General features: G+C 36.4%; 1 protein-coding gene across 3 annotated transcripts in view; it reads left to right on the forward strand.

Moving 5' to 3' along the window:
* Positions 1–16,194, forward strand: part of STYX (serine/threonine/tyrosine interacting protein) — a 37,874-nt gene extending 21,680 nt beyond the window's left edge. For 2 of the 3 annotated variants that reach the window (XM_045900869.3, XM_064571075.1), the window contains 7 exons: positions 1,466–1,526; positions 1,938–1,974; positions 2,591–2,630; positions 2,723–2,773; positions 4,426–4,498; positions 13,861–13,954; positions 15,888–16,194. In XM_045900869.3, the coding sequence (XP_045756825.1) occupies positions 1,466–1,526; positions 1,938–1,974; positions 2,591–2,630; positions 2,723–2,773; positions 4,426–4,498; positions 13,861–13,954; positions 15,888–15,961 (430 nt within the window). In that variant the 3' untranslated portion in view covers positions 15,962–16,194. The remainder of the gene's footprint in view (positions 1–1,465; positions 1,527–1,937; positions 1,975–2,590; positions 2,631–2,722; positions 2,774–4,425; positions 4,499–13,860; positions 13,955–15,887) is intronic. The other variant, XM_045900870.3, reaches the window with a different exon arrangement.
* Positions 16,195–16,686: the final 492 nt, after the last annotated feature.

Below are 16,686 nucleotides of genomic sequence, written 5' to 3' on the forward strand. Positions count from 1 at the left end.
ATAGTTCTGCTAATAGTTTTGTTTCTGTTTTTTTGTTTTTTAAAGATTTTATTTTTAAGTGATCTCTACACTCAGTGTGGGGCTCGAACTTACAACCCTGAGATCAAGAGCTGCAACTCTATGGATTGAGCCAGCCAGATGCCTCTCTGCTAATAGTTTTTTGTTTTGGGGGGGGGGGGGTTCTTTTTGTTTTTTTGTTTTTAAAAGTAGGCTCCACACCCAGCATGGAGCCCAACTCAGGGCTTGAAATCACAACATGAGATCGAGATCTGAGCTGAGATGAAGATTCGTATGCTTAACCGACACTCAGGCACCCTGACTGCTAATAGTTTTTAACATTCAAAATGAAATGCAGTAAAATATTTTAGATTGACTCTGAATTAACTTTTTTTTCTTAAAGCAGTGTTTTATGTAATAGTTCAGTCTACAGAATCACTTTAGGATACAGTCATTGTCTGAATCCTTTTGGTTTTTACATTGGATTATCCTTGGATACTGAGTTTCAGCTTCTCTCTGATAAACTCTGAATTTATTGAAGTTGTTACCACCTAAATGATCGCTTTACTAACTACTTAAATGATCACTAAAGGACTGTCATTTTTAAGGCAATATTGACTTTAAAAATTAATTTTGTAACTTGATTACTATAGGTGTCACCATACAGTACCTCATTAGTTTTTGATGTAGTGTTCCATGATTCATTGTTTGCGTATAACACCCAGTGCTCCGTGCAATACATGCCCTCCTTATGGTGACTAACATAATAAATAAATAAATAAGAAAAAAAAAGAAAAGAAAAAAATAATTACTATAGTTGTACCAATAAACAGGGGCTCTAGGATAGGTTAGGAAGGTTTTCACAAAATAAGCCTAGCATATTAATAATGTCTTGTTATCAGTATTTTCCAAAGTGCAAAATTATAGGACAGGTAGTCTCTTGGTTGATTTTTGCTCTACTGAAGGTTAGTTCAAGCAATGGATGTTTGACTCATTGCTCCGTTAAACTTCCATTTTGATTACCTTCTTCTCTTTCAGACTTTGGGCTTCCTCTGAATTGTCCTCTGTAGCATTGTGAGGAGGGAGCAGAGGGCCACTCAAAGAAGAATCTTCTAGTCCATGGGGAAGTTAGTAGAAATAGAAGAATAACAGTAAAGAATACAGACACTTTTTCTCTTTATATTATAGGTCCACTCTGATCTAGAGGAAAGTTTTCTTCCTTCATGTGATTTTTCAGTTTTAACCAGATAGATTTTTTTTATACAAAGGTGTCAGAAATGTTAACTTATTATTTAAGGCTTTAAATGCTGTGCATTTAAACAATATAAAATCTATGACCCAATTCTTGGGAATATGATACTTTGAAAGTTATTTTGCATTATTTTCATGGTTGTCAAGAACTTTTGAATTTTTTTATACACAGAGTTTTATCTGAAAGTGTGCTTATCACGAAATACTCTATTTTCAGATATTTAGTCTTGGATATTGCAGATAATCCAGTTGAAAATATAATACGTTATTTTCCCATGGTAAGTATCCTGCTTTAATTTCATTTAAATTTTATGATTTGACTTCTTAATTATGGTTCTAAAATTTAATAATAATGAAACTAATTCCTTCCTATGCTGCTTTTACTTTGTTATGACTGAAAACTATGGGATTATATTTTAAAGAATATTTATTTTTAAAACCTTTTTATGATCTCCAAATATCTGAGAAATCACATTTTGAATTTATTAAATTCAAATTAAATTTTAGATCCTGTATAATTTCTAAAATTTGTAATAGGTGCATTTGTAGCATTTTGGAAATTCTTGAATAAAGGCAATTTTTATTAATATAAATAAATAAATTTTTTCAGTATATTTGTTTTACCGTATGTATATTTTATGCTTGTATTAATCCACATGTTTTATTAAAACACTGTCTTTTGCCTTCAGACTAAAGAATTTATTGATGGAAGCTTACAAACTGGAGGTAAATAATATTTTCTTTACTTGCTCAATATTTAGTTTTAGGGGACTCTGTGTTAATGTTTTGTTTTTTGTTTTTTAAAGATTTTATTTATTTATTTGAGAGAGAGAGAATGAGAGAGCAAGCACATGAGAGAGGGGAGGGTCAGAGGGAGAAGCAGACTCCCTGCCGAGCAGGGAACCCGATGCGGGACTCGATCCAGGGACTCCAGGATCATGACCTGAGCCGAAGGCAGTCGCTCAACCAACTGAGCCACCCAGGCGCCCGCAGTTAATGTTTTAGTTAACATTTGTCTTAAATGCAGGATATGGAAGTTGCAATTGTATGTAATAGACTATTCCCAAATTTGTTTTTTCCCAACTCCTTGCTTCATTTGGATAGGCTTTCTTAAATATTCCTATATAACTATTTTCCAGTTTTGGGTCACTTTTAAATCCCTTTAATTTCAAAGTATAAATTGTAAAGATTGAAAGTTAATAAATATCTAAGTGTGGTATGTATAAAATATAAAATGTTTAAGAAAAGATTTATCATACTGTGATATGGTACATGGTTTCAATATATTTTAGTTGCTGAATTAGGTGTTTTTTTGTCAGAATAACTATTTCTTGTTTTTCAGGAAAAGTTCTTGTCCATGGAAATGCAGGAATCTCCAGGAGGTATGAAGTTAGGAGATTATCTTTCTTTCTCTAGCATTTCATTAATGAGTTCTGTTTTCTATTTTTTTCTAAAATTTTTTCCCCCTCTTCAGTGCTGCCTTTGTTATTGCATACATTATGGAAACATTTGGAATGAAGTACAGGTAAGAAAGTACTCTGAAACCTAGTCACAATTTAAATTCTCAGTAAAATGAAGCTTAAAGGAAACAGTTTCGGATTTTAAAGTTGGTAATCCTGATTTTGTCATCTATTCATGTTGATTAGGCAGGCTCTTTATCCCATAATTAGTCTCTTAACCTTTATAGCTTATCTACCTTATATAGATCTACTTGGCTAATATTTTGTGGTTTTAGGGAGCTAGTGCTAAATGTTGTTAAGAAGCCAGGGTACTTACAGTTAGGAAAAATTATGGAAAACTAATTATTTACTGCTAGAGAATTGTTTAGCCCGAGTTTAAAAACTCTTAGACACAGATGTTATTGCTTCCCTTGCTTAAAACGCTAATTTATTATGTTTTCCTTTAACAGTAGTTGGATGAAAAATTAACCTAGAAATTGTTTCAGCTTCTATTCGCAATTCAGTATAGTCTTTATTAACCAGAATCAACTTTTTGAAGCATACTGGATAGATAAAAAAGAGAGAGCCCCAAAACAAAAACCTGGCCAGTGTACAGTGTTTCTTTTTTTTAGTGTGTCTTGCTAGAAGTCTTGTAATCATTGACAACTCCTTGTCTTTCACTCCCTATCTCCCAACCTTACCCATTACCAAATCCTGTCTCTTTTATGTTCTAAAATATACCTTGAATCTGTCTCTTTATCTTTCTCTTCATCATCATTTAATCCCCTAATCCAAGCTCCAGTCACGTCTTTCTTGGACTCTAACAGTGGTAGCCTTGTTAGTGGTTTCATGTATTCTTTACTTCTCCAGTCTGTTTTTTTCCCTCACACTACAGTTGATCTTTTCAAAAGATAAATCTGACCAAATAATCACCTTACCCCAAAAAGCTCTCAGAGGTTTCTGATCCTTAATAATTCTTATCATGGTGAGTAAAACTTTGGTATGCCTGTGTCAACCTGTCCATCATTATACCATGTTCCCTGTTAACTCTCTTCATTTGAGCTGCGTTCAGCATTGGATCCACATTCCTGACACACAGTAGACATTCAAAATCTTTAGTTTGTTTGGTATCCTTTAAGTTTAAATTTTGATGGAAAGGTTGCTTAAAAGTATCAGTTAATATTATTTGAATACAAATGCTTTGTTCGTTGGTAGACTTGTTTTATATATTCTCTATTATTTGGTGTCTTGACAGTAATAATATTAATAGTGAATCTAGGTGCTATTCTAGGCTCTTTATCTCACTTAAGCCTCACAACAACACAAGAAAGTAGATATACTCCTTGTTTAAACAATGATAAAATTTTGAGCACATATTTTGTAATAGATGTTTCACAAGGTGCTTTACATTTACTATCACCCATCTTCATAATAGCCCTCCAAAATAGGAACTATTATAAACTCCAGTTTACACACAAGAAAAATAAAGCTTAGAAAGTTGAGCAGCTTCCCTTAGAACACAACCTGGTAAACAGAGGTATGGTGATCTTTCATCTGCCCATGCTGTTGATTATTCCACTATAGCTTGCTACCTCTCTGTAGCACAAGTTTTATGATTATGATTTCCTGTTCAGGTAAATTTTTAGATAAGTTCCTATTTTAGGTAGATACTAAAAAAATTGAGATTAATTCATGAACGAATACCATCACCTTAGTTTTCTTTTTTTTTTCTTTTCAGAGATGCATTTGCTTATGTTCAAGAAAGAAGATTTTGTATTAATCCTAATGCTGGATTTGTTCATCAACTTCAGGTAACTTCTCTCCTCCTCATGTTTAAAGTAGTCAGAAAGGAGGATAATTAAAATCTTACGTCTATGTAATTTAAGTGTAAAATTTATTTTCTTATTTTTTAAGTTTTATTTAAAGATTTTATTTATTTGAGAGGGAGATAGCAAGAGAGAGCATGAGTGGGGGATGGGGAGAGGGAGAGAAGCAGGCTCCCTGCTGAGCAGGGAGCCCATCACGGGGCTCGATCTCAGGACTCTGAGATCATGACCTGAGCTGAAGGCAGATGCTTAACTGACTGAGCCACCCAGACACCCTAGAATTTATTTTAAATACTTAAAAATTTCCATAATCTAATTTGATTGATTGATTTCATTATTATTTTTTTTTAAGTTTATTTTTATTTATTTATTTTTAAAGATTTATTTATTTGACAGAGAGAGACACAGCGAGAGAGGGCACACAACAAGCAGGGGGAGTGGGAGAGGGAGAAGCAGGCTTCCTGCTGAGCAGGGAGCCTGATGCAGGACTCGATTCCAGGACCCTGGGATCATGACCTGAGCCGAAGGCAGACGCTTAATGACTGAGCCACCCAGGCGCCCCTTTTTAAGTTTATTTTAAGTAATCTCTGCACCCAACATGGGGCTCAAATTCACAACCCTGAGATCAAGAGTTGCATGCTCCTCCAACTGAGCCAGGCAAGTACCTCCTAATTTGATTTTTCTATTCAAATTTACATTTCTAGTTAAAGGTATTTTCCTTTTTGTTTTTTAAGTCTTTTCTTAAAAGCTGCCATTACTGTGAAAAAAGGGCTAAAGGCACCTTGTTAAATGTAAGATAAAATAATTGATGTTAGAAGAGTCCAGGATGGCAGAGGAATAGGGGACCCTAGTTTCATCTCGTCCCAGGAATTCAGCTAGATAGCTATCAGATCATTCTGAACACCTGTGAACTCAACAGGAGATCTAAGAAAGGAATAAAAGAATAGCTGCAACTTAAATAAAAAATCTTTAGGGCGCCTGGGTGGCTCAGTTGGTTGAGCGACTGCCTTCGGCTCGGGTCATGATCCTGGAGTCCCGGGATTCAGTCCCGCATTGGGCTCCCTGCTTGGCGGGGAGTCTGCTTCTCCCTCTGACCCTCCTCCCTCTCATGCTCTGTCTCTCATTCTCTCTCTCTCTCAAATAAATAAATAAAATCTTTAAAAAAAAAAAAATCTTTAAAAGGAGGGGGCGTCTGGGTGGCTCAGTTGGTTAAGCGACTGCCTTTGGCTCAGGTCATGATCCTGGAGTCCTGGGATCGAGTCCCGCATCAGGCTCCCCACTCACAGGGAGTCTACTTCTCCCTCTGACCCTCCCCCCTCTCATGTGCTCTCTCTCTCTCACTCTCTCTCTCTCAAATAAATAAATAAATAATCTTAAAAAAAAAAAAAAAAGAATAGCTGCAACTCTGCACATAGAAAAGTGAGCACTTTCTGCAAGGTTGGAGGTAGGAGAAGTGAATCCAAGACGATATATGGGAAAATAAACCGTGAGGGGAGGGAGCCTCTCTAAGCCAGCTACAGGAAATTGATAGAGCGGCAAAGTGCAAATTCAGGACTTTTAGAAGTCTGCTCCGGTGGGGGGTAGGGGACATCCTAGCCTTAAAGGCACTCAAGGTGGCTAAGCGGGGGTGGAACCCTCGTTGGGACTGTGTGGTCTCAGAATCACAGGAGACCAGGGGTGTCTGAGTGTGGCAGAGTTCCCAGGCATTGGAGCGGGGAAGCTGGCTACAATGAGCCCAGGAGTGGACTCTCAGCTGGGGTGTTGCCATAAACCACAAACTGCGGCACAGTTGGGTGACTGCTTTCCAAGCAGGGGCTCAGCAAGTGGCAGAACCGGCAAGACCCCCCCTTGCTCCCCCAGGAGGAGTGGCGCAATAGCGCACCACAGAAGTCTGCAGAGTTTAGATGCTGGAAACGGGTGGTGGTCTGAGATAGAAATGCTCGGTCACAGGCTGGGTGAACACAGAGTGTAGATGGAGACCAGGGAGACAGGAGTGATTGATGCTTTTCTCTGAGGGCTCATTGAGGAGTGGGGCCCCAAGCTTTTGGTTCTGGGGCCGGAAGTTTGGGAGGATCCCAAAAAACCACCCCAAAATTGCTAGAACTCATACAGGAATTCAGCGAAGTGGCAGGATATAAAATCAGTGCACAGAAATCAGTTGCATTTCTGTACACTAACAATGAGACAGAAGAATGAGAAATTAAGGAGTCGATCCCATTTACAATTGCCCCCAAAACCATGAGATACCTAGGAATAAACCTGACCAAAAAGGCAAAGAATCTGTACTCAGAAAACTGTTGAATACTCGTGAAAGAAATTGAGGAAGACACAAAGAAATGGAAACACGTTCCATGCTCATAGATTGGAAGAACAGATATTGTTAAAATGTCTATGCTACCTAGAGCAGTCTGCACATTCAGTGCAATTCCTATCAAAATACCATCAACTTTTTTCACAGAGCTGGAACAAATAATCCTAAAATTTGTATGGAACCAGAAAAGGCCCCAGATAGCCAAAAGAATGTTGGAAAAAACCAAAGCTGGTGGCATCACAATTCTAGACTGGAAGCTCTATTACAAAGCTGTCATCATCAAGACAGTAGTACGGCACTGGCACAAAACAGACAAATAGATGAATGGAACAGACTAGAGAACCCAGAAATGGACCCTCAACTCTATGGTCAACTGATCTTAAAGCAGGAAAGAATATCCAATGGAAAAAAGACAGTCTGTTCAACAACTGGTGTTGGGAAAATTGGACAGCCACATGCAGAAGAATGAAACTGGACCATTTCCTTACACCATACACAAAAATAGACTCAAAGTGGACGAAAGACCTCAGTGTGAGGCAGGAATTCATCCAAATCCTAGAGGAGAACACAGGCAGCAACCTCTGACCTCAGCCACAGCAACTTCTTGCTAGATACATCTCCAAAGGCAAGGGAAACAAAAGCAAAAATGAACTATTGGGACTTCATCAAGATAAAAAGCTTTTGCACAGCAGAGGAAACAGTTGACAAAACCAAAGACAACTGACAGAATGGGAGAAGGTATTTGCAAATGACTTATCAAATAAAGGGCTAGTATCCAAAATCTATAAAGAACTTAACAAACTCAACACTCAAAAAGAACAAATAATCCAATCAAGAAATGGGCAGAAGACATGAACAGACATTTCTGCAAAGAAGACATCCAAATGGCCAACAGACATACAAAAAAATGCTCAATATCACTCAGCATCAGAGAAATACAGATCAAAACCACAATGAGATACCACCTCACACCAGTCAGAATGGCTAAAATCAACAAGTCAGGAAACGACAGATATGGGCGAGGATGCGGAGAAAGGGGAACCCTCCTGCACTGTTGGTGGGAATGCAAGCTGTTGCAGCCACTCTGGAAAACAGCATGGAGGTTCCTCAAAAAGTTGAAAATAGAGCTACCCTGTGACCCAGCAATTGCACTACTGGGTATTTACCCCAAAGATACAAATGTAGGGATCCAAAGGGGTACATGCACCCCGATGTTTATAGCAGCAATGTCCACAATAGCCAAACTGTGGAAAGAGCCAAGATGTCCATCGACAGATGAATGGATAAAGATGTGGTGTGTATTATATATACAATGGAATATTACACAGCCATCAAAAATTGAAATCTTTCCATTTGCAACAATGTGGCTGGAACTAGAGGGTATTATGCTAAGCGAAATAAGTCCATCAGAGAAAGACAGTAATCATGATCTCACTTATATGTGGAATTTAAGAAACAAATCGGATCATAGGGGAAGAGGGAAAAATAAAACAAGATGAAATCAGGAGGGAGATAAACCATAAGAGACTCTTAATCATAGGAAACAAACTGAGGTTTGCTGGGGTGGGGTGGAGGGAATGGGGTAACTGGGCGATGGACATTAAGGAGGGCATGTGATATAATTAGCACTGGGTATTTTATATAAGACTGATGAATTACTAACCTCTACCTCTTAAACCAGTAATACATTATATGTTAATTGAATTTAAATTTAAAAAATTTTTTTAAATTAAATGAAAATAAAAAGTAAATCAAACAATTGATAGAAATTTCTTCTATTTGATTAAATAGTATCTGATTAAACTAGTTCATTTTTTTCTAAGAAGGAATATCAGAGATTGAAGAATGTCCTCTGGCTGATTCTATCCAGTTATGTATGCGGGAATAAATCTCACATTGAGACATCAAGAGCGTTACAAAATGGATTGTCTCAGGGGCATCTGGGTGGCTCAGTTGGTTAAGCATCTGCCTTTGGCTCAGGTCATGATCTTGGGGTCCTGTGATTGAGCCCCACATCAGGCTCCCTGCTCAGCGGGGAGTCTGCTTCTCCCTCTCCCTCGGTGCACCCCTCTCCCCCCACCCCCACCGGCTACTCATGCTCTCTCTCTCTCAAATAAAATCTTCAAAAAAAAAACTAACAAAATGGACTGTCTCAGTTACCAAACTTTAAATTTTACTTTTTTTTCATTCATTTAAAACAAACTGGTATTTCTTACTCTAGCATGTTTATGTAAAATGTTTCTTTTTATTCTTTTTTTATAAAATACAAAACTAAGTTTCTTTGCCTTTTAATCCTGTTGTGTAAAAACATTGTCTTTTAGAATTTATTTTTGTATTTGTAAAAGTAATATACACATGTTAAAAAATTCAGCAATATATATACAAGTCTAACTGCATAATGTTCCTATATGAATATGTACAAATGTATATATGCATCACAACTTCGTATGATTTCTTATACATAAACGTTTTAGGTTGTTTCTAGCCTTTCATGATTATAAACAATATTGGGAGAAGTATACTGGTAGGTACATCTTTGTTTACATCTGAAATATACCTGTATGATAACATATATATATATATATGGAATTGCTGGGTCAGAGGGATTTGAAATTTGATGTTACCATATAGTCTTTAAAAAGGGTGAAATAATGTAAACCACCAGTGCCAATGCCAATAGCCAAAAGTATTTTATTAGATTTTCTGATCATTGCCATCATGGTGGTAAAAGTGGCAACTCTTGTGGTTTGCCCATTTTTCTATCAGATTGTTGGTCTTTTTCCTCTTTGTTTTATAAGAGCTCTTTTTATATTATTAAGTAATCTGTCTTTAGCCAACTGATTTAAAATGCCATTTTTATTATATACCAAACTCTGATCTATACATGGGTCTATTTCTGGACTTTGTATTCTGTCCCATTGCTCTGCTTAATGCTGCAACTGTATTAAACAGTTTTAAATACAATGTTATTAGATAAATAACTTAAGGTATAGCTTAAGATTTCCTCATTAATATTCTTTCTAGAATTTTCCTGGAAACTTCTTAACATTTACTTTTTGGTGTGAACTTTGCTGGAAAGAGCCCTATATTTTTTTAAGTTACTGCTAAGTTCACAGTTGAAAAAGAATTGACACCTTTATATTTTTAGTCTTCCTAAGAATATATTCCATTTATTCGCATAACTATTTCCTTTAGTGTTTTAAAGTTTTCTTTGTGTAGAACATATGTATTTCTTATGAAATTTACAGTATCCTGTATTCAACATGGTATACTCAGCACCATAGGCAGAATTTTACTACAAGAAGTTATTCCTCCTCCACTTAAAAGCCAGAGGCCTTATTTATTATAATGGCTTATAAATCCCTACATGTGTAGTCCCTTACCTCTCAAGTTATAATCTACAATCCCATCTGCTTACTATGTATGTTCTAGTCACACTGACCTTCTCATAATTCCTTGAAAATACTATGCATGTTCTCATTTCAAGGCACTTGCTCTTATCTCCCCACACCTAGAATGCTTTTCCCCAAATATCTGCATGGCTTGTTTCCTTAATTTTCTTTTGACTACATTATTGCAGTTGCTTTCTAACAAGTATACTTGCTTCTGCCCTTACCCCCAAATCCCTACAAGTCAAAAGAAAATGTTAGTTTGGACCAAAATGGTAGTAGGGGAAGAGGTGAGAAGAGATCACATTTTGGATTTATTTGACTGTATAGCTGACAGGATTTGCTGATGGATTGTATGTGAAGAGTGGAGATTAGGATGATCTAAGCCTTTATGGAAGATATGGAAGAAACTGCACGAAAAGGTTTGAAGGGAGTAAAATCGAGTTCAGTTTTGGTCATCTTAAGGTTGAGAGGGCCGTTGGACAATAGGCAGTTATATAAAGTCCAGAGTTCATGGGAAAGAACCATGTATTTTAGGATTATCAGTATATAGGTGCTATTGAAAGCCCTGAGACTAGGTGAGATCACTAGGGGAGTGCAGATAGAGAATAATATCCAAAACAGATCCTAATGCATTCCAACGTGTAGAGGGTTGGGAGATGAGGAATTAGTAGAAGAGATTGAAAAGAATGGCCACTGACATAGGAAAGAAATCAGGGTGGCTTGTTGTTTGGGAAGTCAAGTGAAGAAAGTGTTTGAAGAAGTAGGGAATGGGGTCACCTGGGTGGCTAATTTGGTTAAGCGCCCAGCTTTTGGTTTCGGTTCAGGTCATGATCTCATGGGTCATGAGATTGAGCCCTACACTCAGTGGGGAGTCTGCTTGAGATTCTCTCCCTCTCCCTGCCCTCTTCTCTTTCTCTCTCTCTCTCTCAAAATAAATACATAAATCTTAAAGTGGGGAATGATTCACTGTATCAAAAGCTGATAATAAGTTAAATAAGATAAAGGCTGAGAATTGACATTAGGTTAGGAACATGAGGTCATTGGTGGCCTTGACAAACAGGTTTTGTGGATGGGGGAGGATAAACATAATTGCTCAGAGTTCAGGAGAAAATGGGAAGAGAGGAATATAAATAGCAAGAATAGATAATTTTAGGAATTATACTTTGAAGGGGAAAACGACAGTAGTTGGAGGGGAAACTAGGGTTATTAAGGAGGATTTTGTTTGTTTTCTAAAATGATAGGAAGTGTAGTATATTTGCAGTTTGAAACAGTCGAGGAAAAAAGAGAAAATTGGTATTATGCCAGAATTAGTATGGTCTGTTCTCTTTGTTGATTCTATTATATTCATTCATTCATTCATTATTTCTGTGGGTTTTTTCTCTCCCATTGAGCTCTAATAGTTTGTATGTCATCTGTTTCATTGTTACATTTCTTCCATGAGTCCTTTTATTTCTTCTTTGAACTCAATTTCAGAAATGCCATACTCATTGGGCACCTGGCTAGCTCAGTTAAGTGTCTGCCTTCGGCTCAGGTCATGATCTCAGGGTCCTGGGATCCCCACATCAGGCTCCCTGCTCAGTGGGGAATCAGCTTCTCTCTCTACCCTTTCCCCCTGCTCGTGCTTTCTCTCACTCACTCAAATAAATAAAACCTTAAAAGAAATGCCATACTCATTGATTTCATGGAGAATTAATCATTTTCATCTGCTTCATGGTGCAGTCTTGGCACTGTTCTTAATGTGACTTTGGGTTATAAAGTTGCTTTTTTCCCCCTTGTGACATCTTTACGCTAAAACTACTACTACTGGAAGTATTCTTGGAACAGCTATTTGCCCAACAATAAAATTGTGGGAGAGGAACCTGGATAGTGGTTGGGGAAGGCAGACAGCTTAAATTTTCCTACTTGTTTTGGAAATCTTTCTCACCACTTTTCTCTGGTGGGTTAACTTGATGAGTAAGAAGCAGAGCCTCTTATGTCACAGGTTTTTCTTGTTTGTGTTGATAAACACAGCATGCACATTAAAACCACCCGGGGGAACCTAACCTAAACCAATTAAATGACAATCACTGGGGGTGAGTCTTGAGCATATATGTATTTTAAAACTCCTCAGGTGATCCTCCGGTATAGCCAGGCTTGAGAATTACTGGTTTCGTTTTTATCTTTAGCTAAGATCAGATACTTGGCTACATACATGTACCCTGCTTCTTGCAAAAACGGCATGTGTGGGCATTCACATTTTCCTTAATATGCCCTACCTCATCCCCACAGCCCACTCATATTTCCTATAATACTGTGTAAGGGCTTGTTAGATTTATCTTAGATCCACCATCTTTTTTTGGAGCACTTTGAAATGTACCCATTCTGCCTAATTTCTGCAATCAGGCATCTTGTATGCCTACCTTGGTCTGGTTCCATTTAAAAATAAATGTAATACACATACAGAAAAGGCATAAGATGTAAATAAACATCCATGTAACCACCATCAGGTCAAGAAATTGAACATATGCCAGGATCACAAAAGCCCTTGTGTTACCCCTTACTAACCACAAACACTCTTTCTCCTTTTGTAAAGGTAACCACTATTCTGACCAATTTGTAATCAGTTCTTTTCATTCTTCTCTTATTCAGGGTTATGGATGTTTCCTACTTTCATCAGATAAGGAGTTCTCTATTTTTTGTTTTCAGAAAGGAGAGAGGGATAGGAATGCCTTTATTCTTCCATCTTTGGAAGTAGAGGACTATTAATTTTTTTTTTTTAAGATTTTATTTATTTATTTGACAGAGACACAGCAAGAGAGGGAACACAAGCAGGGGGAGTGGGAGAGGGAGAAGCAGGCTTCCGTGGAGCAGGGAGCCCGACGTGGGGCTTGATCCCAGAACCCTGGGATCATGACCTGAGCCAAAGGCAGATGCTTAACAACTGAGCCACCCACGCACCCCTAGGACGATTAATTTTAAGGAATTAGAAAACCAAATATATATTTGAATCCTTTAAATGCTTTATATTACTCTCATTTTATTTTCAACTGTATAACATTTTATCTTCATTGAATTTTATTTCATTTTATTCTTACAATTATTTTATGAGCGTTTTGGGTGTGTGTGTGTGTGTGTGTGTGTTAACAGAGGAAATTAGAGATCATATAACTAACACCCCAGCGGCAGAGAACAGATACTGCCTGACTAGCAGTTCAGTGTATGATACCCTAGTGCAAGCTGTTAAACTGACTTGATTTATAGTTTCTTCAATAAATGTGAAAGTATGAGATAGGAATTTTATTTTAGTTTTTAAGAGATAGGAATTTTTAACTTGCATTTCTCCTTTTAAAAAATATTTATTTATTTGAGAGAGAAAGGAGTGAGTGGGGAGAGTGGCAGAGGGGGAAGGAGAGGGACAGGCAGACTCTGTACCGACGCCAGGCTCCATCCCACAACCCTGAGATCATGACCTGAACTGCAACTAAGTCAGCCGCTTAACAGAATGAGCCACCCAACCCAGGTGCCCCTAAACTTGCATTTCTCTTACAACAGTATGGCACCAGATATTTCAGTATAAACTAAGAATACCGATAATATATGCATTAATCACTCTTTTGGTACCCAAGAATCTCAATGTATATTCATGTTAATTAAATATTTTTTAGGAATATGAAGCCATCTACCTAGCAAAATTAACAATACAGATGATGTCACCACTCCAGATAGAAAGGTCATTATCTGTTCATTCTGGACCCACAGGTAAGGATTTTTTGTCATTTTGGAGAAGGTTGGAGAGAAAGATGATGGTATAAAAGGTAGAAAGCATCTTTTGCTCTTTACAAGTTATAGTGAACAATTTAAATTGTTTAGAAAAGTTTGGGTAGACTATTGAATTTCACACAAGATAACTGCAAATTAATTTTATAAAGACTGCATGTATATTACATTGAGCTGCTGCTGTGTGTACACCACTGTACCTGGTTAATAGAATATATTAGCTCAAAGATCAAACTTCTCCTTGGTTTAGTTTAAGTCTTTAAGTAGTATAACTGCTGTAAAGATTAAAATAAGGGATCTGGAGAAGGGGCTCTAAGTATATTCAGGCGATCTTAATAAAAATAAGAGGTGGTTAATAAATAAAAGCATGTTTCAAATTAAGTAGGGTGACCAACGTGAGCCAACCATTTTTCTCTTGTCATCAGTATTTCAATCCCTTCTCCCTTTCTTCCTTATGTCAGAGTACTCCCTCCCCTATTTTCAAAGTTAATGATCCAAGCATGCGTTCAAAATCTTTTAACTTTTATCTTCCTTTTCTAAGACCTGCTACCCTTGTTTGTCTCTTTTTTTTACTGAGTCTCGTTCTATTTCAGGTCCATATTGGCCTCCTATCCAAACTCTTACTTGGTCTGTTCTAAACATTGTGGCCAGATCTATTTTCACAAAAGATAGTTCTGATGTATTTTTTCCTGTACAGAATCCTTCATTGGTTTAATTCCTAGAAGAAGACATAGAGCATCATAGTATAAGTAAGGTGTTTCTGATCTTGGTATCTCGCAGTGTTCCTCTTTATATAGGCACTCCAGAAAACTGAACTAATGGTTTCATTTGTGTTTTTTCTCCACCACGAATGCATAACATTCAGTGTCTCTATCCTTAAAATCTTAGTTTACATGGTTCAAGAGAAATGAAGATTAACTTAATCTTCCTCCAGTCCCTAGTTATTTGAAACTCCTATAGAACTTTATTTGTACCTTCTCACTTTCTGCTTTGCATTAGTTATTTATGTCTCATACCTCTTAGGTACGGCACTTAATCTGAAATTCAGCTATAGCCTGTATTTAGCTTTATGGCTAGCATATTTTCTGCTTCATTCCATTGTCCTGATACTACCTTTATATCCTTATTTTATTAATCTTACAGTGAAATGTTAGTTTCATGTTAGAATCCACTCTAAATTAACATTACCATGATTTAGCACAACCTTTTGGGCATAACTTTAAGCCTGTGCCATTGTTAGGCAGATAACACAGCAGACCCTTTACCAGTTTAATTGTTCCCCTAAAGTTTCCCTCCACTGAGACTCAATTTTTTTTATTATAACTGTTGGTCATGTAGTGATAGCTTTGATTCAGTGTGAGAAATTTCTGTACTAGCAGACTCTGATGTAAAGAGTAGATAAAATCTCCTCTTTATCTCTTGCATACCATCTTTTCTCCCAGCTGTAGACTTCTTGGTAATAAAACCACAGCTTCAGTGGAAAAATATTTTTGGCAGTGTCTGTGAAAGCAAAAAGATAATTATATCTACAAAATAAAATTGTACAAATATAAAATTAATCTCTTAAATTTTATGTTCTAAGTCATAGGTTTATGGTAGCTAAAGAACTTGGTAACCAAACATTTAGGTACCATAATCTCTTTAACAATTCTGTTTTCAAACTGTTTTAAAAGTGATTGTAATACCTAACACATAGTTAATTCTCAAGAGGGGAAATGTATCTTGTTATGAAGATAAAGGTTCGGTTATTTCTATCAAAAGAATTTACTAACATTTTACTAAAAATTCAGTCATGGAATTCTCATAGTGCATATACATAGTAATGCTTTATGAAAATGAAGTTTTACTAGCTCTAACATTCTAACAAATGAGTTTAAGTTCCCATTATGTGTTATATTTGTGCAATAATTTTTAGGCAGTTTGAAGAGAACACATGAAGAAGATGATGATTTTGGAAACATGCAAGTGGCAGCTGCACAGAATGGCTGACTCAAGCAACATTAGAGAGGATGTGAATTTCTATTTGGGAAGAAGAAGATACTAGAGACAATAATAATGTAAAATGGTAAAAACACAAGTCATATATTTTTTTTTTTAATTATATGTTGCTTCCAGGCGTTTCTCTGCAACTTGTTGGGCAACATTTTAAGATGTTGGACTTCTGCAATAGATGGCACTGATGGTTTTACTCCTTTCTTCTTTTTCTTTTCTTTTCTTTTTTTTTTTACACTTTACAGTTTTATTATAAACGAAGAATTTTGGACTTGCAAAGAGGTATTATTGCAATAATGCACTTTTCATACTTGAAATTTATTTGTATGATATAAAGTTATTACTTTAAACAAAATGCAAGTTAGGGGGGATTTGTTTATAAAATCTGGGTAATTTATAACGAGAATTTCCTAAAGTTTGCTAAAAATTCATTTTGTGTTCTATAACATTTTAAAAATAATTTTACAGTTCACTTTTATGATGGAACCTCTTACGGAAACATTAACAAATGCAGGAATCTGCCACATTTCTGTTTTAGTAGCTTCATTACCCTTTTATTTTTTTAAACTTAATACCTTATTATCTTTGAATCATAACATAAGCTAATTCTTCTTACTTTAACATGATCCAAGTATTGCTTCCATTCCTGTTATCTTCCTAATTTGTTTATTCTATAGAAAAAAAAGTTTAATGAACAAAAGGAAGATATTTTGCTTGGTAAT

Source organism: Mirounga angustirostris, unplaced genomic scaffold, assembly GCF_029215605.1.
Source record: "Mirounga angustirostris isolate CCGP_5_RB_7025 unplaced genomic scaffold, mMirAng1.0.hap1 SCAF_9, whole genome shotgun sequence".
Taxonomy (NCBI): domain Eukaryota; kingdom Metazoa; phylum Chordata; class Mammalia; order Carnivora; family Phocidae; genus Mirounga; species Mirounga angustirostris.